The sequence below is a fragment of the Crinia signifera genome, chromosome 3 (genome assembly GCF_055691185.1).
Source record: "Crinia signifera chromosome 3, ASM5569118v1, whole genome shotgun sequence".
Lineage (NCBI taxonomy): Eukaryota > Metazoa > Chordata > Amphibia > Anura > Myobatrachidae > Crinia > Crinia signifera.
This window is the reverse complement of record NC_139219.1, coordinates 170,263,317-170,283,281: the sequence shown is the minus strand read 5'-3', so window position 1 is coordinate 170,283,281 and position 19,965 is coordinate 170,263,317. Positions and strand designations below refer to the sequence as shown.

Below are 19,965 nucleotides of genomic sequence, written 5' to 3'. Positions count from 1 at the left end.
CCCTAGACAGTGTTTTAGTTGCCATTTCTAAACAACTCTTTCTCATAGGACAATGGTATACCATCGTTGGTGGCGTTGAGGATGGGGAGGGCAGAGCATGTGCTCTGGGTGCCGTGACATTCCTGGTAGACTGGGGGGTGTTGTTGCTCATCCCTGACAATGGCCATATGCTACCGCCGGCCACCTTTTTCCTTCTCGAGTTCAGAAGCAGCCGGCGTATATACTTCACATGGGAAGGGTGGTGGCCTTTAAGATCTTTTGCATGACTGCCGCCAGGGCCGGACTGGGACCAAAAATCAGCCCTGGCATTTTGAGCACACTGGCCCACCTGCTGGGGTTGTGTGGCCTAATGGAAAGAAGGCATGGCATTACAAAGGGGCGTGGTATTACACATTATACTACACACCGTAATGCCCATTACACATTATGACACACACTGTAATGCCCATTACATATAAGGCTACACAATTTGAGCCTCCTCCCGGGTTGATCTTGAAGGCGCCCATGTGCGCTGGCTCCACAAAGGTGTTCTGCGCCAGACTCAGCTCTCTCTCCTGCATCTCCACTGAGGCTGCCACTGCCACCACTGCATGATGGTGGTGGTGATGGTGGTGCCGGCCAAATGTGCCCACACCCAGGGCGAGGAACTGCAGGCCAGTGTCCAGCAGCATCTGTGACAGGTGTGCGGCTCCCGCAGGTGTGCGGCAAGTCGGGCACTGGGGCTGCTCACATACAGGGTGTATGTACTCCGGGTAACCCGCACACCACTATACGGACAGGTCGGCCATGGTCACACTCTGCCCGGTGCTGCGGGGTCCTGCTCTCTCTCCTCCTGAGATTCTTGGTCGGGGCACTGGGCTGAGATCCCCCCAGCTGAAGGATCGGGCGGCAGATGCTCCTCTTCTTCTTTCTTTAAGTTGCTGCTGCGGATGGTGGGAGGAGGGGGTTGGCAGGGGGATAACACATATAAGAGCTGCTGCAGGAGCAGGACATGCAGCTACTGAGCAGGGGGGGTCCCGGTCATCGGTGTGCAGTGCTCTGCTCTCGGTGGGTCGGGCTGTGTTATGTCAGGAGCTCCGATGGTTTGTGTGTGTGTGTTGTGTAATAACATTAACAGGGCTTGTACTATGTTTGGTCCATAACTTATAAATAAGCTTACTCATACAGTGTTAGGGGCCTGTGTAGTAATATTCGTGGCAGAGCCTGTGATAATTAATAGTCTATCTTGTATGTTATGGATGCTTACATAGTTATATCTACTATGTTTTAAAACATTCTGCACAGCAGTAATTTGCAAGAAACATTGTCCCATCCTGGTAAAAAAACAAAAAAAAACAAGTGGCTCCTCCAAAGTTTTTAACACTATAGGGGCGCATTTATCATTGTATAGCGATGCCGGCGTGATGACACCGCCGGGCATCGCATTACGGTATCATCTGATACCACCTGGATGTATCAATTTGAGGGCGCAGGGACAGGGCTCCGAAAGGAGCCCGTCCCTGCGAAGCCCTGACCCGGAAGCCGGGGGGTCTGCGCATGCGCGGTTATGCACTGACCCCCGCCGACCCCTATGACCGCACTGCCCCGCTCGGCAGTGCGATGTGTAGCTTATCAGAATGGCGATAGCCCAGGGGTGCGATGCTGGGCTTCCAGATGTTGATACATGGGGCAGCTTCGCATCCCCCATAGAAACCTATGGGGGATGCGTCCGGCGGCGCTGCAGGGGGGAATCGCAGCAGGGATCGGAGATTCCTGCTGCGGTCCCCTTTAATACATTTCAGTGATACATAATATTTGCGGTTAACCCCCGAAAACGGGTGTTTTCGGGGATTTAGCCGCAAATGTTACTTGATAAATGGGCCCCTATACATGCACACAGGAGAACAACTACAAAAGCTTTCTCCTTGGAAAATACATTCCTAGGGATAAAGCAGAAGATGGTGTCAGCCTCTGGGGCTGAGCTCCAAAAAACGATGCCTTTTGGAGCTTTGTTGAATGGGTCAGGCCTCAGTCCCCACTATGAATAATGGAGACTTCTTATTATAATAATGTCCTACATGAGCACAGTGCTTATGAAAGGAACATCAGCTCTGGAAAGCCCTATGTACTATGATGTATACTGTGCTGTGATGCTATTTGATTTGGAAGTCACTAGCTCTGTGACAGATCACTGTACAGCAGTTAAGTCTTCTGACAAGTTTTGTACTAGGACCCAGAGAATTGATATTACTTGCAAGCTGCAGAGACACCACAAACTGGTGCTGGCACTAAAAGGGTTAATACTTAGATATTTATTTGTTAGTAGTGAGTATGAAAACTGGCTCTTCCTCTTCTCCAAGGTACACAGATATTTTGTACATGACATTGCACCTGGGTTGGCCAGTACTCATCAATCATTTGTGATGCAGCCTTCCTGTTAAAGAAACAGTAGAAGAATAAAAATCATACAACATTAGAGAAACACATATGTCATATACAGATTACCAGGTTATAGCTGGGGACAATCCCAATGTCTTACAATGTCTAGTTTATGTATTACACAGGAGCCCTGCTTGGTGCAGTATATATGGAATCACCTGCAGATCCAGTCTAATTATTATCTGTGGTTTGGGGTTCAATAAACATTACTATTACTGAAGTTCAGCTCATAGACTTTCACTACACTGCAACGCATATCTATAAGAATAATGACTAGGTACAGAAGGTAAATGTGGTTGTAGTGATGCGGGTTATTTGTGCAGTGTGAAAGGTGTATTAGTCTATTGCAATTTGCAATTTACCATCAGTTGCAATATTAATAAAAAAAAAAAGTTTGATGCTCTTTCTGAGGACAATATCACCACAAAAGTAAAGAAGATGGTACTCACTCTAAATGTGGGATAGTGGTAACGGGCGCTTTTCAAGTCAAAAGGCCCATACACAGTGGGCGAATTTCAGCTGAAAGCAGCTCAGTTTTGTCTTTGGGCATCATTCAGCTTAGAAGATGCCTAGTGTGTACGGGGCAGCGATGAGTGCTGATCGCTGATGTGCGCTCCCACATCATCGCTGGCACCGCCACTCATCTGCTGGTATTATTGCCGGGAATAACTGCATGCATTCATTTAAGAGGCTCTCTCAGACTTCTGCTCTTACTCTTGGGAGCCTGATGTGCCCTCCCCATCAGCAGCCACGCAGGTGGTACTGGCAGTGTCAGGCAGTACACATCGAGTCCCACCCCAATGCTGCTCACCTCCTACCAGCCTCTGCTGGTGTAAAATGAAGTCTTCAAATGATGTAGCTGGTCCCTACAATGTAGCCTAGGCATGCTGACACTTGGCCATATCTATAATACTGATGGATATAAGTCATTTTGCCAGCTGCAGGCAGACTTCCAGATCCCCAATACACATCTTTTTAGATATGTTCAGCTCCGCCAGGAGGAATTGGTAGATAAAAGTACAAGATGCTATGTTTGTAACTTCTGTACTATTGCCAAAGTATGCATTGCTAGGACATGGATGGCTGCTATTGGCCCAATGCTCACTTCTTGGATGTCCTTGGTCAATGACACTATCACTCACGAAAAATATACAAAGTTGTCTAGAAATGGGGAATGGAGGCTCCGTTTTTGGGGCAGGGCTGATTTCACTAAGCCCCGCCCCCATGACCAGAAGCCACATTAATTTGTGGGTCCGTGGATGGGGGGAGGGGCTAAATGACGCGGTTCGCATCATTTAGCCCCACCACCTCCCCGTGGACCCGCAAAATTCAGAAATTTATACCGCGGGGAAGGGCGGGAGCAGGAGCTGTGGCCACAATGTGGGAGACTTGCCCACCTTCCCGGGGGGCCGGGAGGGGGCGCCGATTTGCGGGACCCTCCCGGCCATTCCAGGAGGGTAGGCAAGTATGTCCGAACTTTTTGGTTGGTACTTTATCTCTGTCCACTTTATCTCTCTCCAAGGATAAGTATATCCCTTATGCTGCCCATACACTTATGCAATCAGATGCAATGGGACATCGCAATACGATGTCCCATCGCATCTGATCGCATCAAGTGGTGCCTAGTGCAGAACCCGATGTTGTATGCCATCTGTGATGGACATCGGGTGCTGCGGGGTACTACCTGGCTGGTGACCGAAACTGTCAGGTGGCGGGACTCAGCAGCGGCAGCATATGACTTTGAAATACTGGACGGCCCTCTAATTGGCCGAGGCCGCTGAGACTGAGAGCTCTCTCAGCCAATCAGCGGCCTCACATTCCGGCAGCCACTGATCTCTCTCTCTCTCTCTCAGCGGCCTCAGCCAATCAGAGGGCCGTCCAGTTTCTAAAGTCATCTGCTGCCTCCGCCAACTCCCGCCGCCTGAAAGCTCCACCGCTCCGTTCCCCAGCTCACGCTAAGGTACCGGCTCCCGCTCCTTGTCCGCCGCCGGATTCCGGTCCCCATCCCTGCCCCGCTCCCCATCCCTGCCCCGCTCCCGCAGCTGATTGCATTCGAGTACAGCAATGGAGTCATCTGCCGCCGGGCGACAGCCTTAAGGGGGGCACTGGCTCCATTGCCTCCTGATGTTCCAAGCCAGCAGGGACAGAGACTCTGCAGAAGCGCCACGGGCCCCAACACAAGTGTATCCGTAATTGTATGATGCAGCTGGGTCCCGGTCCCCGCTCATTAGGCATGAGCGGCGACCCAGCCAGCAGTGAGAGGGTCCCCGCCCCATGCATATCTAATGAGCGGAGACCAAGGCCAGAAGTTGTACTTTCCTGTCAGCCACTTGCAGCGTCCAGGGCTGTGTGGGGAAGATGTGGTCAGCAGCACTGTGCAGCGTGCACGGAGTGAGGCTGAGACGCCTGCTGATCCCCGTGCTGATGTGACTCCGGGTCTCACTTTCTGACTGTAGTCTCCTGGGCCCAGCAGTGGCTGTTTGCATGTCCAGGGCTGTGTTCGGGATGCTGCGGCCGGCACTGACTGCTCTGCCACTGCACTGAAATTTCGGAAATTTGTTCAGAAAATGGGCAAAACCATGTGCACTGCAGGTGGGGCAGATGTAACATGTATAGAGAGAGTTAGATTTGTTTGAGTTATTTTGTTTCTGTGCAGGGTAAATACTGGCTGCTTTATTTTTACACTGCAGTTTAGATTTCAGTTTCAGCACACCCCACCCAAATTGAATTCTCTTTGCACAGGTTACATCTGCCCCACCTGCCGTGCACATGGTTTTGCCCATTTTCCAAACCAAATTGTGCTGAGCTCAGATCTGAATAAGGGCCTTATTACAGTAAGTGGCTCAGGCTGCACAGGAATTGTTCAGATGCTGTACTATAGTTTTAGTGTTCCTGCACATTACAAGAGTCAATTAAAAACCTTTATTATGACACCTGTTTGCACAATGCTTAACAGTCTTTCAACTAAAAACTCAATGTAGGCATGATTCAGGTGGCTGTAGCAGCTCACATAGGTTACACAACAATCAGTTAAACAACCCTGTTGCCATAACTTTACCTTTCTACCAGTCCCAAATGTGTCTTTCCCTCCACCCATCTGTCTGTGCCCCTTCTCCTACACCCATCTGTCTGTGCCCCCTTCTACTCCACCCTTCCCCCTCCACCCATCTGCCTCCTTCCTCTTCACCTGTCCGTCTGTGCCCCCTTCTCCTTTACCTGTCAATCTGTGCCACCTTCCCCTCCACCTTTGCCCCTTCCCCTCCACCCGTTCGCCCCACCTGTCAGCCTGTGCTCCTTTCTCCTCCACCCATCCGCCTGTGATACCTTCTCCTCCACCCGTCCGCCTGTGCCCCCTTCCCCTCTACCCATCCACCTCGTTCCTCTACACCTGTGCCTCCTTAGCCTCCACATATCCACCTGTGCCCCCTTTATCTCCACCCGTCCCCCTTGCCCCCCTGTCCACCTATGCCCCTGAAACCTTCTCTTCCTCTCATATCAGTGACACCCTCTCTTCCTCTTTCTCTGTCCAATCCTCCCTGACACTCTCTCACTCCCATTTGCAGCCTTCTCTTTTGCACCTCCCTACCTCCTGAAACCCTTCCTCTGTCCCTCTGATGTCCTTTCTCTCTCATCCCTTTATCTCTCTTTCTCCCTGAAACCCCCTCTTTCTTTTCCTTCCCTATTTTTCCATGAAACCCTCTTTCTCTCTAACTCCCATCTGTGTCCTATTCTCCTAAGGGGAATTGTACTGACAAAGGATGAGGTAGGGGCCTTTCAAAATTTTGTATGGGGCCCACAAAGTTCTAGTTATGCCGGTGCGGCTAAGGCAGCAGAGAGCAAGAAGCCAGGCAAGCTGTCGGCATGATTAATTATTATGATTTTGTATTTATGTAGTAGGCTGTGATGTTATTGCAGGGGGGGGTGGGTGGGGGGGTATATCCAGGAGTGAGCATAGGGCAACAAATTGTTTAGGGCCGGCTCTGTGCATCATATTTAATAAAGTGGAGGTGGCTGGGGGGGGGGGGGCACACAAACAAAAATCTTGCCTCCACTGAAGTACAGTAACATCAGATAGTATGTGACATGGGATATTTTTGTTTGTAAAGTCCTTCATGCTGGTGCCCTGTTCCTGTGGGTAAAGCACACCTTAGGAACCTGAGCAACATCTATGCAATTACATAGATAGATAGATAGATAGATAGATAGATAGATAGATAGATAGATAGATAGACAGACAGACAGGCAGGGCTGGATTTGTGTCTAGGCCCGTGAGGCACCGGCCTCAGGGCGGCACCATTTAAGGGCGGCAGGCAGGCTGACATTCTGTTAAATAGCAGCATGGCACAGCGGGTGGGCAGCGGCGCGTGACGAGCGCCGCCACAGACATGAATTATCGCTACTCTTTACCTAGCACGGCGCCCATCGCGGGCATCGCGGCCATCAAATGCACTAAAAAGGCATTGAACAGTAAAATCGCGTCCAATCACACTTTTAACATTGATCCCTATGGGAAATCGCGGGCATCACGTCGCACCCGATTTTTTAGTGCATGCGATGGCCGCGATGCCCGCGATTTTTTACCCCCGATGACCGCGATGGACATCGTGGGCGCCGTGCTAGGTAAAGAGTACCGTATTATCATATGTTGGCGGCAGCGCCGCTCGTCACCCGCCACTGCCCACCCACTCTGCCATGCAAATTACATCACCGCTTAGTGGCTGGGTCTGACGGTCCCCCTGTGTATCCAAAAATGGCTCAGGCTCACTGCTGCTGGCGCCCGCCCATTGGCTACTCTACAAACACACAGTCTATTGGCTGCGTATCCAGCAGCTGAGCGGCACGCAGATCCTCCCTGCACTCAGTCAGTCACAGTGTGAGAGAGACTGACGGAGACACTGCTAATCACTGTACTAATAAGTGCCTCCCTCCGGGTCATCTGTACAGTGAGCAGCCCAGAGTGCTTAAAAAAATATATAAATAACAATGTTTATACATATATGATTACATTAAAATAGGGGGGGAGACACAAAAATGTTGTGCCTAGGGGTGGCCTGACCCCTAAATTCACCCCTGCAGACAGACAGACAGACAGACAGACAGACAGACAGACAGACAGACAGACAGACAGACAGACAGACAGATAGATAGATAGATAGATAGATAGATAGATGGATGGATGGATAGGGACCTGAGGAACATCTATGCAATTCAATTGCTGATTTGGGAGCTAATGTGCAGATCTCACCAATTTTAAGGTGGAGATAGATAGATAGATAGATAGATAGATAGATAGATAGATAGATAGATAGATAGATAGATAGAAAATATTTGTAATAAAAAATGAGGTACTTATGTAATATCTGGGCTCCCGTTTTTCTTATGAGACCGCGTCCCCTCGCCACGCTTCGGTCACGGTGGCTCGCTGCGCTCGCCACACTATATAAAATCAACTCCATGCGTAGTTGGATAGTAGGGGTATGAAAAAATGGGGTGCATTTAACATGGGAGCCCAGATAATACATAAGTACCAAAAATGATATTAGGCTTCAGAAAATATGTATCATAAAGAGAAGAGAAATAAATTATAAATAGGGATAAGTAATTTCTGACAATTAATTTTAATAGTTTCAAATATACTTCATATAAAATGAATTCATCCATGGATTTATAAATATTAGAACAGGCTCCCACTAGCACCAAGCATAGATGTGTCCAGTAGGTGTGGAGGCATGTGACTCTGGTCTTTCTCATAGATGTAAGGGGCTGCGCTGCCTGTAGGGAGGAAAGGCAATACACTGTAGCAGTGACTACAGTAGTATCCCTTCTCCTGCTGGACTTTCACCTGCTGCAGCACTGCAGGACAATGTATTATGCACATACTGTACTTGTAGTAACATACAGTTACATTCATGTATGGTATAACAGCATTGTAATATGTTTCGTTTATACGGTGCGTTGGCACATGATCTGCACATACCCATACATGTACATGTAGTATTGAGATCAATGCGGAGAAAAGCTGCTCATTCATGAGAGAGCTAATCCGCTATGTGTATCTTGAACTATTCACTCATGTTATAATGACCTCTCTGGTCCTAAACAACTCAGCTATCCATTCACAGTCTCCTCATCTTCTGGATTTCCCTTTTTGTAGAGCATGGAAGAATAAGGAATACACTGGGAAGAATGGACCCTCAGTACAGGGCAAACTGCAGGGTAGGAATTTCTCATGTCCCAGTTTGGGAAATCAGTGTTTATATATACAATTGATTAAAACAAACTGTAGGAAATAAAATAGATTGCTGCATGGGGTAATAAACATTACATTAATCCTATTAGCATCCTACACGTAACCAATTAACTTGTCCCAATCAGTACAAGCTTGTGATCCTCTGCGGTACTCCGTGTGGAGAACGCTAATGAAATCACTACTACTGATCATCTAATGACATTCATCTGTAGCATGGCTGCTCCTAGGCTGGGAGGGGGCAGTAACCTATGCAATAAGCACACCGAGATGGCTATTATACGGTCATGTACAAACAGATTAGCAAGACAATAAAGAGGCAGATGTTTAATGATGTCAATTATAAAAATGTATTGTGTGTATGTCCATTATTTTACACGATTGTAGTCTATATAAAATAGTTCTAATGAGAAGTATCCTTGACTGATTTAAGCCACATTGCACTGCATTATCATTATTATTATTATTATTATTAATAATAATAAGTAGTATTATTATTATTATCATTATTATTATTATTATTATTAAGTATTATTATTATTATTATTATTATTACATTACATTAATTCAAACTGTATTAAATGTAAACCTTATTGTAATCCTGGGACAGCGTTCTGGGTCCTGTGTGTAGCAGAACCGCACTGGTCAGGGATGGGCAAACACGCCTTGTTCCTTACACATTTCTGCACACAACAGTCTGACTTCTCCCAAGTAATGAGGGTAAAATATTCAAAGAGTTCATAATCTTCTCTGCATATCAATTACATCCCCTAATTGGCACACTAACATTTAGATTTGTTATTTGCATATGGTAGTTCAAATTAAATCTATTAAATGTATTAAGATAAATGATGATTGAATGTTTATTTAGATCGCAGGTTTATTATGAATACTATGTATATAAAAAAAAACTCAATGTTTCATTCATAAAATAAAAATATCTGTGTTCACATTTCTACCATTGAAGTTTTCATTTGTAACTAAACAATATGTAAAAAATATTGGGATAAACCCCGCGAAATTCACATTGACACATTGACATGATAGGTGTGTGTTTCTATAGAATATAGACACGACAGGTGAATATTAATCACATTTCAGAAAAATAAATACATTTGGAGAAAAACTCAAAATGAGTTAGAAGATGCCATTGTTACTGTAAAAGAACATTAAAGCAGCCAACACAATTGTCCTTAATTCCTTATTAACAGATGAACCATGTACAAGTGTAGGATTGCTGCCACTCTCCACTTCACTCACACTATATTTATCTATATAGAGTATTTATATGCTCTTATGTGGCAGATGTGACACGCAATGCACTCATTTCATCCATTTCCCTTGCGTTTTCTAACCACGAGAGTACATAATAAAAATAACAAATACAGCTGAACACAACTCTAATTAATCACTGCTTACTGATATATATATATATATATATATATATATATATATATATATATATTGATATTGACATATATATATATATATATATATATATATATATATATATATATATATAGATATAGATAGATAGATAGATAGATAGATAGATAGATAGATATAGTTTTCTTGCAGATATGTTGTCACTGTTAACTATGAGGCTTGACATTGTAGAAAAATAACTCACTGTAATTCACTACATTATAATCCTTCCTAAAAGACTTCGGGTCCGGCCAGTGTGGGTGTAAGGGGGTATGACGCCCACATACTGTCCTATGTACGTACTGATTCCGCATATGATACAGCCGTTTACTATCTATACACCCCTAGTTCCAAGTGTGTAGTTGTAGTGTGTAGTGTGTAGTTGTACAATATATCAGTCCATGCATAGTGTATGTGATGATCCAGATTTTTTTTACACAATTAGGAAGGAATAAACTTTCTAAATAATTACTAAATGTAATTGATTACAAAACATACTTCTCCGTTTGCCAATTCGTCTACACTAAACACATGTAGTTGTCTAATGTGGTGTAGACACGTTCCAAGCTCCGTGTCGTTGTACAAACCAACACAATCTTCTGGCGTTCTGTAATATAGGGTGCTGCTAATGGCCAGGACCTACCGAGATGTAGGTGTATACTGTACTAATACATTATGGCACCTGCTGGCAGCAATGTTCTATGCAAAGGGAACTTACTAAGTAAAGGGACCTTGGCGCTAATTACTATTGTGCCGAATACATTGTAAGGTATTGTTGTTTTTCACGAACAAGACTATTTATAATGAAGTCACGTTGTATTGTATGTGAGAGTATTGGTATATGTGGGCCTATCATTAGCTCCTACACGGCACTGAGTATAATAAGTACACTTTATAGAGTACTAGATACTGATATACACTATGCTGCCAGCAACAGCAATAAAGGGTTTATATAATGAGGTGACAATGCTTTCCCTGAGGGGGGGTACTGGTGACAACATACAGAACATGTACCTGTATGATGTCAGTGAGTGACAGCTGCGGGAATGCTGTATATATGGGAGGGGGTCAGGCACAGGATACACGTACGGATCTAATAGTGTTTCATCATCTGAATATAAAACTTCAGAGAAGTTTCCCTGCTGCTGGTGTGTATGAGAGGGTGGGGGGCTGTGCACGGTGCCCCTGTAATGTGCTTGGCACTGACTGTGGCAATGCACCATACACTAGCAGTACATGCAGCACAGGGGCTCTTTCCTATGTAAAGTGCAATACAGATACATTATAATGTGTATAGATATCATGCCACATAATGAACTGTGTCTGTAGGGGAATGGTATCAAGTTGAAGAAAGCACAATCAGTCTGCCAGTTAGAAGTAGTGAGAGCTATGGCAAACATAGTGGGCATATATAAGGGGTATGTATGGCGCCCTGGCACAGACAGTTACATAGTACCTGAGACATCATCAGACTTCCCATCGTGAGATGAGTGACCAGAGGGCAGCAGCAGGAAGATATAGATGGCCACAGCCCACAGCCCATTACTACTGTACCTGGCCGGCAGTGTGACAGCTCTCAGCCAGGTAGCGTGGTGCCTGGCCGCAGGCTTTCCTCTGGGAGGTCCATTCCTAGCATCGCCTCCCCGTGCTGGCCTGACGTCACGCTGCTCTGTGCCTGGGGAAGAGCAGGGGGCATTTGTCTCCTCCCCAGTGTCCTGTCACTTTCTCCTATCCCCATTTTATTCCAAAAGCTGCAGCCTGCGGCTCAAAGCACAAAGTCACTCAGAGCACTGAACTTCTGGAAGCCTGAGTCCTCTCCACAGAGCCGGCCATTGCCTACTGTGCCACTCTGCTCCTCCACCCACAGAGCTCAGTCCACCTGGACACCTGCAAGCCTGCTATCGGAAATAAATGCTATTTTTTATTTTTGCTGGCAGTGATTGGCATAATCGACAATTGTGTGATTCCCAGAAGCCAGTAAATTCTTTCATTCCTTTCCCCCCTTTCTGTTCTGGGATATCTGTAGACCGTAACAGAGAAAACTGTAAACTGTTACAAGTGGGGGGTTTCACCTGCGAAACTCCTTATTACTATTTTTCAACTAATCACCATTGAGGGAGGATGCTTGGATTGGCCCGGCGAGGAAAGCAGTGAGCTCTGGCGTGCACCTGTCACAGGACCTCATCAGGACCTTCTGCAGAGATCTGACAGCATGAGCAAACCTGCAGGATCAACAAGTGGGTAACAGAAATGCCTCCTGCTGTCTTCTGAGGATGATGTGTGTAGGACAAGTCACTGTGTACTGTACCCCCTGATCTGTAATATACTGTACGAGGGGCGGATCAGGTTATCAGAGTATATGGAGATGGCCAAAGTTACACTTTAGATAATCAGCTTCATACAGCCAACATTTCCTTATACTGTAGAATGTTACAAACTTAACGTACTTCTGTACATGTAGTTATAGGGTATAGACTAATAAGTTTGATACACACATTTGTTGTGACTTGTTATTTGTGTTGTTTTCTAAAGAACAAGCAAAGAGTCTAAAAACTGCTCACATAATCACTGAAAGCCGATTTACATTCAGTCTATTGCACACGGCATCACTAATTATGCCAAACAATCCCAGAATAAAAAAAAAAAAAAAAAAACTTTAAAGTCACATTCCTCTTAATCCTGAATGTAGGCATATTAGCACTGGCAAGTCTCTGTGTGCCTGATTGTTTATTGCAAATGTCGCTGCTAATCCTGTGCAAAGTGTATCTGGACACTGGTGGAAGTGAAATAAGGATTACATTGCTGACTTTCTTATAGCACTGAGATGCCTGGTAAAGCAATGTATTATATAATAATGCAATAGAAAAGTTACGCTGGTGTTTTAAATACCTTTCAAAAGATGAGTCATTAGGAATGAATCAGAAATGAAATGCTTCTTATTAATAATCCCTTATTTCATTTAGCAAATCAGTGACATAGCTAATTTGCTTTATATTACACACCGTAAGAGGACATCACTAGATTGTTCTCATTAATGTTATTGTCATTATACTACATTTTTATAGCACTGGCTATTATCTGATCTTATATTTAGTATTATTATAAATCAGTGTAATATTAATATATATATATATATATATATATATATATATATATATATATATATATATATATATATATATATATATAAAGTAGGCATATGCACTATAGGTCCTGTGACTATAATATTGAGAGGGGGACATCCTGCCACAAGCAGACCTGGCCAATCCATGTTCTCAGGAGAAAGTCAGGAAATGTATGCTGGTCTTTTCCCCCCAAGGCAAATACAATACGAGATGCTTTTATTGGTAGTAGTACGAAATCACATGCAGCAGAACAATATGCACACATTTTATTTTGATTTTATAATCTAGATAGATCGATAGATAAATAGATTAGATAGATCGATATATTAGATAGATAGATAGATAGATAGATAGATGCTTGCAAGTCTGTTGGGTTTCATTCCAATGATTATTAAATATTGTTCGGAAATAACTGGAACGCACACAGGTGCATTGAGTAATTAGTGAGGGCCATAGTACAGAGCCAGTGAGGCTGGCTGGCTGGATGGTGTATAGCTATGTGAACTGATCTCTGCTTGGGTGGTAATAAGAACCCAAACAGCAGTCCTTTAGACCCAGACTAACTTCTTTCAACAGCCCCTGATGGTAATTACAGTAATCTAAGCTGCCATATATCTTTAAGCAATTATAACACACAAAAAGTCTCCAAGCTCCCCCGCTGCGGGATGTTAAAAACGGTTTCCCAGTTCAATAAAAATCTGTTTTCTCTCGTTGCACTGTCAAGTCCAGACTGCCTGGAGGAAGAGATGTTGCTCAGACACAGGACCCCTCCAAGCCTAATTAATCTCTTGTCCCCATTAACTCTGTGTTTGTTTAACATTAATTATTATTATTATTATTATTATTAATAACACCTACATGTTGAATCCCAGGTTGCCAAGCACGGGTTGAATAACCTATCAGAGCCTGACAATTCTTACTGCAGCCACTGTGTAAGGGGATGACCTTTCTGTTATCTGTGACTGCTATGATCAGCATGGGCTGGGGTCAGTGCATGCTGTGTCTGTGGTAGGGTCCAGCCTGTGCTATGACGTCCCATGCCGTACAAGCAGTAATAATGCAGTGTGAGTGTGGGGTTCAGAAGGTGGAGTTTCTATCACTGGAAGTTAAGCCTGCAGGAGGGGGGTGAGTGCTCTCCCTGTTAGCATTGTGTGATACCAGAATTCCCATGCTACTCTTTTTGACGGGTCACTGGTGAATCAATAGGTAGGTGGCAAAAAGACCTTGTAATTACACATGAATATAAAGAAAACAAATCAGTTTCAGCTCTCGGTACATAATAGGTAGCCTAAATGTAAGCTAATACATAGGACTTGCCTATGATAAGTCTACATTTCTCTTAAACATTTATTACTGATATTAATGGTATGAAAGTTTCCATGAAGTAACTTCACAGCCCCCCTTCGCTCCCACCCAGGAGTAATCCCCCTTTTCCCTAGCCCTGTTGTATATAGCAGCTGTCGAGTTTCATTTAGTAGGAGTTGTGGCAGCTTGTGCTGGTTGGAGGCAGTCAAACGAAATTCAATGGGGAAATCATTAAGTTAACACTTTAGCTAATGTCTCCCTTATCTTACTTTGGGAATTGCCTTGTCACTGCCGGAGGGTACAGTCTCCTGCACTCCATCCCCCTGTGGAAAGATGCTCATCTGTAATGCTTGGCACTCCATCTTCGCAATGCCCCCTCTGCCTTCTTTGAGATACTGTGCACTGATAGGACACCTGTCTCTCAGACGAGCCTTGTGTGAGTACAACATGTCAGTGGCTTTATACAGTATGTACTACTTCACTTTACATGTGTGTCTGTATAATCTAGACATCACATAAATGCAAATGAAATATCCTACGAGTCACCCATTCATCTAAAATGTGTTTTAATCACTTGTATGTAAATGACTTGTCCTGATGAACATTACAACTTTACGAGGCTGCAATGCATCGTCTCACAAATGATCAGCAATTGACAGTTTTTACTTTATTGATTCCCAAAGTTCTATAAACATATATTGGCATAGAGATACAAATAAAAGTATCACATAAACACTGATGATAATAATAATAATAATAATAATAATAATAATAATGACATTAATGATGGCTTGTATCCAGTGCCAATGAAACAGCATATACTGCACCTGTTTTGGCTCATAGTAAGGCAAATGTGGTTGTTGTTTGGTTATTCACCTTCGTGTATCGTTATTACACGGGTGCAGATAGAGCACTATTATCATTTAGAATTATGTTTACTCGCAAATCCTGTGCAACTAGTTTTGTGGTTATTTACCCGTGTTTTCTGTACATAGAAAATTAAACACCTATTATTTTTAAATAGACGCCAGTCAAGCAAAATAAAAGTCCCACTGATTTGGCAATGCATTCATTTGTACATGTAATATTACAGTTCATTAAGATTCAGCAACTTCAACAAGTCCCCTCACTATGCTGCCTCTGCTGCTAATTGAATAATCATGATACTGTATGTGTTGTATTTGGCACAGAGAGCTGCGAATGGCTAGAAAGAGTAATGCGACCTATATTTTAAAAAATTAATATACATAAATATTTTTAATATTTAATTATTACATTTTTTGGGAGGGGGGCAATTATGCAATTCTTATACAAACGAGACAAAAGCTTCTCTGTACGAACACTTAACAACAGTTTTCAATGACAATATATCAATTCAAATCTTCAGAAAACATGAAACATTTATTACGTTTAATAGCTGAACATCATATTGGGCAGATGTGTGCTTTTTCCACAGATGAAGCTGCCACTCATTTTCTCCAAGTGGGAACATAATCTGCGATTTACATTTTTTGCGATAAAATTAGCAAAATAAAAGTGGGATTTGTGAAACTAGATATCCCTCTATAGGAGCATTATCAACTCTACCAAGGTTATTGCAATGTCAAATGTGTATGAATGATATAGTTTATATGAACAATCTGTATTTTTACACATCACCTATGTAGTCAAATGCGATAAGAATTTATATATAGGCAGAATATAACTGGTATACATACAGGTGGCACATTGGCAAGTGCTTCAGCGCTTACACATACTCTGAGTGGAGGTTGAATAGATACACTTTTTTTTCTGATGGGGGGGGGGGGGGGGGGCAAATAGTCAACCTTTGGAAACGGTCTATAGATTACTATATTAATATTAACAGATGTGTCAGTTGTATACAAAATGTAAAATTATATTTAGAAAATAACTTTCAAATTTGAGAACTTTGCAAAGTGTATATATTGGAATACACTGTAATCATTCAGATGCTGTTCAGTAGGAGCGAGGATCCCTCACAATATAGGTGGAGAGCGATTATATCGTGCGATATTAAGTACAAGCCAGTCTGCTCCTGGTATTCTTTTTCCCATCAAACACAGCCTGTAAAATGTAAGATAGAAGCTGATTAGAAAGTACTTTCTCAATGATTTCTCTCTCCATGCATTGATAAATAGCACCCAATAACAGCATCATTTCGTTCTTATATCCATTTTTAAAGCACTGCAACAAGTAGCATACAGATGTTCATAAGTACAGTATATCGTGCGACTGAAATAATCATTTTAATAATAAAAGACACATGGGGTGGATGTTCATAGAAATATAGTAGCATGCAGAAAAGAACCGCTCAACAAATGTTCCAGTTTAACCAGAACTAATTTGATATATTAGTATAGCAGAGTTCACCTTACACCACATCAGAATATTGTTTATGCTTAGCCCACATCGGCAGTAATATCGGCAGATGCAGTAGTGTAGCCAAGCCTGAGCATGATCTTATGAAGTGAATATGATGAGTTTTGGTAACCGTGGCTGAGGGAATATATTATAGCATAGTTTATCCATTACAGATAAGTGGCCAGAGCTGGTTCTTCCCCAGCTGGGCTTGCTGTACATGTGCTCAAACCGACTTTATCGCCCAGAACTCTGTGTGTGGCCAACTCGCACCTCAATAGTATTTCTACTTTTGTGGCAGTTGTAGGGTTTTACTTAAATATCAAACAAAACTACTCAAACCCTAGAAGTACAAATCACACACAATGATAGCATTGCACCTGAAGTCACATATGAAGTACAGACGTATTTGTAAATAAAGCCGATTTATTGTTTACGATCACTTTATAGGATTTCCTAGAGAAGCCTTTATAGTGATCAATCTGCTTCAATCAACTGTTTATAACAACACGGCAAATATATCGATCTGGACGATACGTATCAGCTGCACCAGAGCAGACATACAGTAAAGCCGACTTTCAACAAGCAAAGTCAGTGCAGCTGATGGGTTCCTACCTAGAGACCGCACTGGGGATTATTTACACTAACTCACTGCTGAAGTGTCAGTGTGCTAGGTCTCCATACCAAGCGATCATCAATAAGTCTAGCATCAAATATACATGATCTAGAACAGCATGCCAATCAAATGTCTCCTGTTTTACCTGACGCTCATAAGAATGATATAATAATGAGTGTATGGAAAGCTGTAAATACATATTTGCCCCAGGGTATTTTATTATGAATTTCCATAAAAGTGCAGAAAGATTATTACACATGCTGAAAAGTATATTTAATAACTATGACACCATATAATAGCATTTCCATTTTTCCCAAATGGGGTAACAATAAACAAACATCATAACAGTATAAATTAACAAGCAACATTATGCCAATAGAAAGTGAACTAAACGAAATAAATAACTAGTATCAACACTTAACACTCACAGTTAAATTAATTCATCGTAATAATCAAATAAATAATGGGGTTTTAGTTCATGAATTGATCAATGCATTTAAGCTTGCAGTCCATCACCAAGGGACCCCATTTCACTGCAAGTCCTACACTAACAACAAAACTGTAAGGGGCCCATTTATCAAGCAATATTTGCAGCTAAATCCTCGAAAACATCCGTTTTCAGGGGTTAACCGCAAATATTAAGTAACACTGAAATGTATTAAAGGGAGACCGCAGCAGGAATCTCTGATCCCTGCTGCGATCTCCCCTGCAGCGCCGCCGGCCGCATCCCCCATAGGTTTCTATGGGGGATGCGAAGCTGCCCGATGTATCAACATCGGGCAGCCCGGCATTGCACCCCTGGGCTATCGCCATTCTGATATGGCGATAGCCCATTGTAGCCTATAGCTACACAGTGCGGTGAGTGGGGTCACTGGGGGGGGGGGGTCAGCGCGTAACCACGCATGCGCTGACCCCCCTGCTTCCGGCTCTGGGTATCACAGGGACAGCCCTGTCCCTGCGCCCTCAAGCGTCATACATTATTATTATTATTATTATAATTTTATTTATAAGGCGCCACAAGTGTTTCGCAGCGCCGTACAAAGGAACAATACAGGGAGACAAAACTTGGCATAACATTGAATAAATAACAAAAATACAGTACAAATAAAGAGCACCACAGTTCAATACACATTACAGCTTAAATGTAAGTAGTGAGGACCCAATCAACATACAACTAGAGGCTTGAGGCCAATGATGGAGATGAGTATGAAGATGGTCACTGAGTGTTGGAGTAAAGGAGAGCTGTGAGTGAAATGTGAAGAGAAGTGGGCTTTGACAACAGGAGGGAAGAGGGCCCTACTCGGAGGAACTTACAATCTAGTAGGAAGGGGAGACAGACAGATTACAAGAGGTGCAAGCGAGGGGGTGGTGGTTAGATAGCAGGATGTAAACAGGCAAGGGGTCGGAGAACCAGCTGGTTTATGCAGTGGAAGGGTATGCTTTGATGAATAGGTGAGTTTTCAGTGCCCGTTTAAAGCTTTGCAAGGTCAGGGAGAGTCTAATGGAGCGAGGGAGTGCGTTCCACTGAAGGGGTGCAGCACGGGCAAAGTCCTGTACTCTAGCATGGGAAGCAGTGATCAGGGTGGAGGAGAGACGACAATCGTCAGCTGACCGTAGAGGGCGGGAGGGTGTATGAATGGAGATGAGGTTAGAGATATATGGAGCAATGGAATTAGAGATGGCCCTGTATGTGAGTGTGAGGTGTTTGAAGAGGATTCTGTAGGGGAATGGAAGCCAGTGCAGATTTTGTTGAAGGGGAGTAGCAGAATTAGAGCGGCGGGAGAGGAAGATAAGCCTGGCTGCAGCATTGAGGACAGATTGGAGAGGAGCTAGTTGGGATTGAGCGAGGCCGGTGAGAAGAGTATTACAGTAGTCAAGCCGTGAGATGACTAATGAGTGGATGATCAGCTTAGTTGCACTCTGTGAGAGAAAGGGCCTGATGCGAGCAATGTTGCGTAACTGGAACTGGCAAGAATGAGCCAGGGCTTGGATGTGGGGTGCAAAGGAGAGGGAGGAGTCTAGAGTGACACCCAGGCAGCGGAGTTGGGGAACAGGGGAGATGATGGTGTTGTTAACAGTGATAGAGATATTAGTAGGGGGCATAGCTCTGGGTGGGGGAAAGATAATAAGTTCGGTTTTGTCCATATTCAGCTTCAGAAATCGCTCAGACATCCAGGTAGAGATGGCAGCGAGGCAGTTGGAAACTTGAGAGAAAACAGTGGGGGACAGATCAGGAGAGGAGAGGTAGATTTGGGTGTCATCTGCATAGAGGTGATATTGGAAGCCAAAGGAGTTAATGAGTGCACCCAGAGAGGAGGTGTACAGAGTGAACAGAATGGGGCCAAGGACGGAACCCTGAGGGACCCCGACAGGAAGGATAGAAGGTGGTGAGGTAGAGCCAGAGGCAGAGACTGAGAAGGAACGGTTGAAGAGGTAAGAGGAAAACCAGT

The 19,965-nt window shown here is 43.8% G+C and overlaps 1 protein-coding gene across 1 annotated transcript in view; it reads left to right on the top strand.

Moving 5' to 3' along the window:
* The first annotated feature begins 11,645 nt into the window (after positions 1 to 11,645).
* Positions 11,646 to 19,965, top strand: part of NR2E1 (nuclear receptor subfamily 2 group E member 1) — a 55,397-nt gene continuing 47,077 nt past the window's right edge. The window contains exon 1 of the mRNA XM_083176934.1: positions 11,646 to 12,327. Coding sequence (XP_083033060.1) covers positions 12,303 to 12,327 — 25 coding nt within the window. The 5' untranslated portion in view covers positions 11,646 to 12,302. The remainder of the gene's footprint in view (positions 12,328 to 19,965) is intronic.